The sequence below is a fragment of the Sinocyclocheilus anshuiensis genome, unplaced genomic scaffold, assembly GCF_001515605.1.
Source record: "Sinocyclocheilus anshuiensis isolate Anshui unplaced genomic scaffold, SAMN03320099.WGS_v1.1 scaffold2204, whole genome shotgun sequence".
NCBI lineage: Eukaryota > Metazoa > Chordata > Actinopteri > Cypriniformes > Cyprinidae > Sinocyclocheilus > Sinocyclocheilus anshuiensis.
The window spans coordinates 54,237-61,875 of NW_015544264.1; the positions used below are offsets into that span (position 1 = coordinate 54,237).

A 7,639-nucleotide genomic window follows, 5' to 3' on the forward strand; every position below is an offset into this window, starting at 1 on the left:
TGAGTGAGTGTGTGTGTGTGTGTGAGAGAGAGTGTGTGTGTGAGTGAGTGATTGTGTGTGTGTGTTTGTGAGTGTGTGTGTGTGTAATCTATATCATTTATTACATTTTTTATGAATTATAATGGAAGCACTACCACTGCTAACACACTGGCATTATTATAGTATTATTTATCTATTATTATAGGTTTATATACTATTATAGGTATATTTTCACTTTTCTTTATTTTATTTAAATATTTATTCAGTTTATGTGCATATATATATATATTGTATTATTATTATGTATTTTTTCAGTAATTTTAGTCCTTCAACTCAAACTAAACAAAATTCTGAAATGTTTCCTTGTCAACTAAGTTTGCTTTTTATCTAATATTGATGTTTTATTTTAGTTAATAATTAGTTAATAATGATCGATCGAGTTGGTTAACGATATTCACACACACACACACACACACACATTCATGAACACGAGTGCAGCTTTATTCCCATCAGCAGAGCGGGCCGAGCGCAGGGGCTGATGGGAAGGTTCTGGCGGATGCAGTCATGCAGATGTTTGAGTTTGTGTGTTTTTCCCACGCTGAGCCACACGTATGTCTCGTCTCTGATATCTGTACTCTCTCATTCTGATGCAGCAGCATTGTGTGTGTGTGTGTGTGTGTGCAGGGATGCAGCCGGTGTTCTGGAGCCGTGAGGATGTGTGTCAGTGGCTGCGCTGGGCTGAGAGAGAGTTCGCTCTGCGGCCGATATCCAGCGCCAGCTTCCAGATGAACGGGAAAGCCCTGCTGCTGCTCACCAAAGAGGACTTCAGATACCGCTCTCCTCACTCAGGTGACACACACACTCACACTCACACTCACACTCACACTCACACACACACACACACACACACAACATGAAGACTGACGACTTGCTTCAGATGATTTACAGTGCGGCTTTTTATTTTTCATTTTTGTTTATTTACTTTATTTAATTAATTACTTAATTAAATTCATTTATTTTATTAATTTTTAATTCATTTTGTTTATTTATTTATTTTGTTAATTTACTTTATTTAATTCATAAAATCTCATTTATTTTATTGACTTGAATTTTATTCACGTATTTTATTTATTTTAGTCATTAGTATAACTCATTTCTTTCATTTAGTTTTTTAGTTCAATATTTATGTTGTTTACTTAATTCACTTTTATTGCGCAGCTTCTGTAAGTGCAGTGCAGATGCCTGACGCAGAGTTGCTGAGCGAGTGTTTGTGCTGTTGTTGATTGCAGGTGATGTTCTGTACGAGCTCCTGCAGCACATTCTGAAGCAGAGGAAGTCGTTCTTTCCCATCGGCTCCTTCCACGCGCTGAACGACGCGCCGCTGCAGACGCACAAACTCGAAGGTGAGCTGCTCTTCTTCTGCTTCCGTGAGCGATGGTTTAGGCTGAAAACACTGTGTTTAACACGATCCCGGAGGAAGTGCCTGTCTGGAATGTTGACAGAGAAACCGGTCTGACGAGGAAGCGCTGCTGTAGTTAAACGAGTATTTAGAGACAAACAACAGGAATATATGAGAAGACTTCCTGAAAGACGATCGCACGCGTCACATGATGCATCTGCTCTAAACACACGCTCACCCTCAGCACATTGATGTCAGAAGATCTCTGGGATCCTCTAGTGGTGCAGACCTGAAAAACCAGGATGTTTTACACATTAAAAGTGTCAGTAAAGTCATTTATAATGTTACAAAAGATTTCTAGATTTCTTCTTTAGAACGTTCAACTCATCTGAGAATTTTTCATGACAAATTCTCAACAAAAATATTATTCAAAACATGAAGCACTTAAAATCATTTATATGTTACTTAAAAATAATAAATAATATTTACAGTTTAATTTGCAATAATTTACTTAAAATATTTTAATATTTTTTAATAAGGTTTTAAAAACTAGATATTTAATACACTCTTGTTGAAAAGTAATAATTCGTTTTTTTTAAAGAAACATACTTTTATTCATCAAGGATGCATTAAGTTGCTCAAAAGTGCTAGGAAAGACAGTTATAATTTAATTCTTAAATACTTTAAGCACTGGGTGGATTTTTATCATTATAGGGTGGTTGTGTACACATTTATGATTAAACAACATGTAAAAGTGAATTTTGCATCTGATCTCGCGTTTAATATACTCACCCCCATGTCATCCAAGATATTCATGTCTTTCTTTCTTCATGATGCCCGTGTTCATTTTTTTGATCAAGTACTGTACATTTTTTACTTTACATTTAAGTACAGTACAGTTTTGATTTAACTTTTAAGTACAGTAGGCTACATTTTAATGTAATCATTTAAGTTTTTTATTCACCTGTGTGTAAGCACAGTGCAGTGTTAATGTTCAAACTGTATTTACAATGTTTAAAGTGGCCGACAATAATAAATATTCTTATTAGGAATAAAACTGGCTGGTTTTTGAGCTGTGCAGAGCTGTAGCTGAATAGTTAGGCCTACTACGCTACTGTATTTTAATGTCGGTCATTATGGTGATACTTGCAGTGACAAATATTTTCTGAGGTGGTACTTGGTGTAAAATGTTTGAGAACCACTGAGCTAGTGTTAGAGGTCTTTTATATTTATATATATAGTGTGTGTGTGTGTGTGTGTGTGTGAGTGTGAGTGTGTGAGAGAGAGTGTGAGTGTGTGAGTGTGTGAGTGTGTGAGTGTGGGTGTGTGAGAGAGAGTGTGTGTGTGAGTGAGTGAGTGGGTGAGTGTGTGAGAGGAAGTGAGTGAGTGAGTGAGTGTGTGTGTGTGTGTGTGAGAGATGTATTATTTTTATTTATTTGTTTATTTATTTACTTTATTTAACTAATTGTATTTATTTGATTCTGATGTTGATTCTCTCTCTCTGTGTGTCAGAAACGGTACGCCGGCCGCCGCGCGCCGCAGACGCTCATTCCCTGCATCCTCCCACCATCGAGCTGCGCCATCGCTCGCCCCATCATCCGCCCGCGCCACTGCGCTCGGCCGAGGACCCCCAGCAGGCGTCCGCACAGCTGCCCGACAGCAACCACCACCTGCCGGACGACGTGTATCCGCTGTCCGTGTCTCCATCCGCGGCTAACGGCCACTGTGTGCTTCAGGAGGAGCCTCCGCCGCGCGTCATCCAGCTCATGCCCAGCGCCATCATGCACCCACTGCTGAGCCCGGACTTCAGGAGAACGCCTCAGGAGAACGGCCCCGAGGTCAAAGGTCAAGCGCACTTCGCCCATCAGACGCCTCTCCAGCTCCCCCTGCAGGAGGAGCGCCACTACCGCAATCACGTCATCATGTCCGTCTCTCCGCCCGAGGAGCAGGCCACGCCCATCGGCCGCATCGCAGGTGAGGCCCCGCCCCCCTCTGCTGATTGGTCAGTGCTGGCTGGCGCATGATTAGCCTTTTTCACAAAAATCGAAATCACATCAGCGCAGGGTAAAGTTAGTTCCGTTAAATTTACATTAAATTACATTTAGTCATTTAGCAGATGCTTTTATCCAATGCAATCAAAATCAAATGAAAAATTTTTTTTTAAGAAAACAAGCAGTTAGTAAATGAATAGAGTGCAAGTCTAAAAGGGGCAAGTTTTTGTTGTTTTAAGAATAGAAATAGAATAGAGAGTGCTAGAGTGCTAGAGTCTGCGCCTATTATATTAGTATGCCCTTTTCTCAAATAATGCTTTTTACCTTTTCCATTTTGTCTGTTTTCCAACTTGTTGTTATATAATCTACAGAGAAATAACATTTCACTTGTTTGTCACTCCTGAGACCGCTGACTCGTGAGATAAAAACTCCCTTTTTATATATAAATACACACATACAGCATATATTTCGAAAATATTTACGTGTATATATTTAGATTCATATAAATTATATCATATATAAATATATTTAATATATAAACGTAACATATTTTTCTTAAATATATACATGCATGTGTGGCATAATAAATATACACAGTACACACACATATATTATGTAAACAAAAACTTTTATTTTGGATGCAATTAATCGTTTGACGGCACTAGTATATTTGTGTAGACCTACATCAGTAGGTGGCGATAAATGAGCGTCTGTTTTATGTTTACCTTTACTGTAGTAATTAATACAGAGACACTGGTTTGGGCAAACAGCACTAATGACTTGTTTAGCACTTGAAGCTTGAAGTTGAGGGCTTGCAACTTGACTCGGGGCTTGAATGCAAAGACTGTAGACTTACTTGTGACTCGGTCCCACCTCTGCGTGATTGTGATTGTGATTGTGTTGTGTGTCAGACTGCAGGCTTCTGTGGGATTACGTCTATCAGCTGCTGTCGGACAGTCGCTACGAAAACTACATCCGCTGGGAGGACCGCGATACCAAAGTCTTCCGCATCATGGACCCCAACGGCCTGGCCCGCCTGTGGGGGAACCATAAGGTAAAATAAAGTTTAATTACAAATTTAAATAATCAAATATTAAAAACAATATATTAACTATTAAATTAAATATTAAAAATGGAATAAAAGAACATTAGAACAAGTTAAAATAAAATAATGAAAGTGTAATATTACAAATTTAAATTAAATAATACAAATAAAGATAAAATAGAATTAAATCATTAGTGTAAAATAATCTAAAATAAATTTTATTTTATTAAAGTAAACAATCTTGCATTAAAAATAATAGATTAAGTATTAAATATAAAAATTAACATTAGAATTAATTAAAATAAAATAAATATAAAAAATAATTAACTTAAAAATTAAAATATATCAAAATATTTAGACAAAATATATAAAAATTTAGATATTCAGCATTAAAATTTAATTAAATGTTAAAAATAATTAAAATAGAAAACAAATAATAAGGAATTGGTCATTTTTTAAAAATCATAGATATTAATAAAATCTTAAATTGTGGAGTAGTCATGGAAACAACTAGTGAATAGAAGTTGTATCTATACCATTTTTAATTTGGTATCATTTATGTGCTATTATAGTTTTTGTTCATATTTTGAATTAGTTTCTGTTTCCATTTCAATTTTCATTGAACTTTTAGTAATTTTGTTGCACGTTTTTGTCCGTTTTATTATTTTTGTAATGTCTATATAGTTTTTTTTTTTTTTCTTTTTTTCCTATATAAGTTTAAGTTTTTAGTTTTAGTTGTTTTAGTACTTCAAATTAAACCAAACGAAAATTAGATATTGCCTTGGCAACTTGCTAGCTAACTTTTTAACAATTTATCTTTTAATGTTTTATTTTATTTCAGTTCATTTTTATTTATTGATTTTTTTATAGTTTTAGTTAAGGATAATAAGCCTGCCCTCTGCTCTGCTGTAATGTTTCCTGAGTGAAATGCATTAGTGTTGTGATGTGTTGCTCACACAGAACAGGACCAACATGACGTATGAGAAGATGTCGCGGGCGCTGAGACACTACTACAAACTCAACATCATCAGGAAAGAGCCGGGACAGAGACTGCTGTTCAGGTGAGTGTGTGTGTGTGTGTGTGTGTGTGTGTGTGTGTGAGAGTGTAAGACCCCAGACGAGATCATAAGCGGGCAGACGGATCGTCTGGAGCACCTGGAGTCAGACACAGACGATCAGATCTATGTGAAGGAGGAGTGCTGAGCCGAGACGCTCCACAGCATGAACTTCTAAAGCCGCAGATGCCTCGGTCGGTCCGTCTGACCTCTGACCTCTGTGTGACCTCCAGATCACGGAGGATCTGCACTGCACTGCTCTCAGTCTGTCAAAGCCCATCCTACTCGCTGTTTTTTAGTCTTATACTTCAGCAACCTTCATGGTGACAATCATTTTAATGACAAATGATGCTCTTTTTTCAAATCAGATAGAAATTGTTGGTGCAGCTTTTTTTTCTCTTTGGTAAGTATATTGTACGAAGACCTGTTGCGATTTGTGTAAACGTGGGATTACTAGAATGCTGGTGAAAATGTGATTCAATTCTACAATAAATTTTACTGAGTGACATTTGGTGTTTTATGTCCATTTATTTGCATGCTATATATATATATATATATCTACAGGTACATCTAAAAAAATTAGAATATCATCAAAAAAATTTCAATATTTTTTGTCACTCATTTCAGAAAGTGAAACCCATATATTATATAGATTCATTACACATAGAGTGAAATATTTCAAGCCTTTATTTCTTGAAATTTTGATGATTATGGCTTACAGATAATGAAAACCCAAAATTCAGTGACACTTCGTTGTGTACACCATGATGGTAAACAAACAAAGAAAACAAACAGGGTGTTAATAAACGGCTAGTTAGTGGTTTTGTCAGTAAGGGATTGAGGACGAGCCTGAAGCTAATGTTTGTGGTTTGTTTACAATGCACTAGCTGCTATTGCTACACAGTTCACTAATGAATACTCGAAATAAAACGACACTGCTATGACAGTCATTTGGTACAGGAAGTGTTGTAGGTAAACGCTTCCTGGTTTATCTAAACAAAGACTTTGTGTTTAAAAACTCTTGTAGTGAAAATACGCGTGGATTAGCATGCCGGATCAGACGCGTCTGCACGATGGCGCCACACGCGCACACATCCATCAATCAAACAATCAGCGATACTGATCAGAAAACACCCAATAACAGTATTAACTATCGCCTATGTAATGACACAGCCTTACAGGAAAATATATCGCATGATTGTGAATGATCGCCATATTCAGGTATTTGGATGATCCACGATTCTGCTGCACCTTGTCTAAATAACGGAGTAGGCCTACTTCTGTTAATATAAGAATAAACACCGACAATCATTGTGTGCTAAATGTGTAATACACATCACTCGTTTTGGGACATTTATGAAGATGGTAGTAGTACTATGATCCCAGAAAACCGGGAACGTTCTGTAACGTTCATCGTAGTAACGTTACCGGTAACGTTAATAGAAAGTTCGTTTAGATTTATCGGGTCTTTAATAATGTTCTCAAAACATTAGCATAACAACGTTATTTATACATCGTGGAACTTTTTTTGTTTGTTTTTTGGTGAAACGTTTCAGTGTTATGTTACTGTTAAAACGTTAAATGTTACAACTTTTAGAAAGTTCAGAGCACTTTACGAAGTAACATTCTCGTGTTTGCAGTGGAATTGTGCGATGGAACATTCCTTTAAATTTTGTGTAAATAAGAAAAAAAATAGAAATAGGCTGTAGCTAAACGGTTTAGAGTGGATTATAGATTGATTAGCCTATTTGATAACTGACAGCAAAATTAGTTTTGTTTTAGACCATCAGTCACCGTTTAACTGATGTGCCACAACATGATTTGCTTTAGTTATTTTTTAGACGTGTGTATTATTAGTGTCGTAACAATATATTAATCATTCAATACCATTTTTGTTCAGAATGTATAAATAACATAATCCGGTAACGTTACGTTCATCTGACGTTTCTGGTGGTAAAACGTATAGGCTTAGAGTGTAATGTAAATGAATTGTAGTTTTGTGTGTGTGTGAGTGTGTGAGAGAGCGAGAAAGATGTGTGTATTTCAGTCAGTCAGTGTGTGTGTGTGTGTGTGTGTGTGTGTGTGTGTGTGTGAGAGAGAGATGTGTGTATTTCAGTCAGTCGGTGTGTGTGTGTGTGTGTGTGTGTGTGTGCGTGTGAGAGAGAGAGAG

The 7,639-nt window shown here is 36.6% G+C and overlaps 1 protein-coding gene across 2 annotated transcripts in view; it reads left to right on the top strand.

Annotated features, from left to right (window-relative positions):
• LOC107698007 (transcription factor ETV6-like) overlaps nucleotides 1-5,977 on the top strand; it is a 24,021-nt gene extending 18,044 nt beyond the window's left edge. For both annotated transcript variants that reach the window (XM_016498916.1, XM_016498915.1), the window contains 6 exons: nucleotides 664-828; nucleotides 1,269-1,382; nucleotides 2,891-3,352; nucleotides 4,281-4,423; nucleotides 5,375-5,482; nucleotides 5,522-5,977. In XM_016498916.1, coding sequence (XP_016354402.1) covers nucleotides 664-828; nucleotides 1,269-1,382; nucleotides 2,891-3,352; nucleotides 4,281-4,423; nucleotides 5,375-5,479 — 989 coding nt within the window. In that variant the 3' untranslated portion in view covers nucleotides 5,480-5,482; nucleotides 5,522-5,977. The remainder of the gene's footprint in view (nucleotides 1-663; nucleotides 829-1,268; nucleotides 1,383-2,890; nucleotides 3,353-4,280; nucleotides 4,424-5,374; nucleotides 5,483-5,521) is intronic.
• The last annotated feature ends 1,662 nt before the right edge of the window (nucleotides 5,978-7,639 follow it).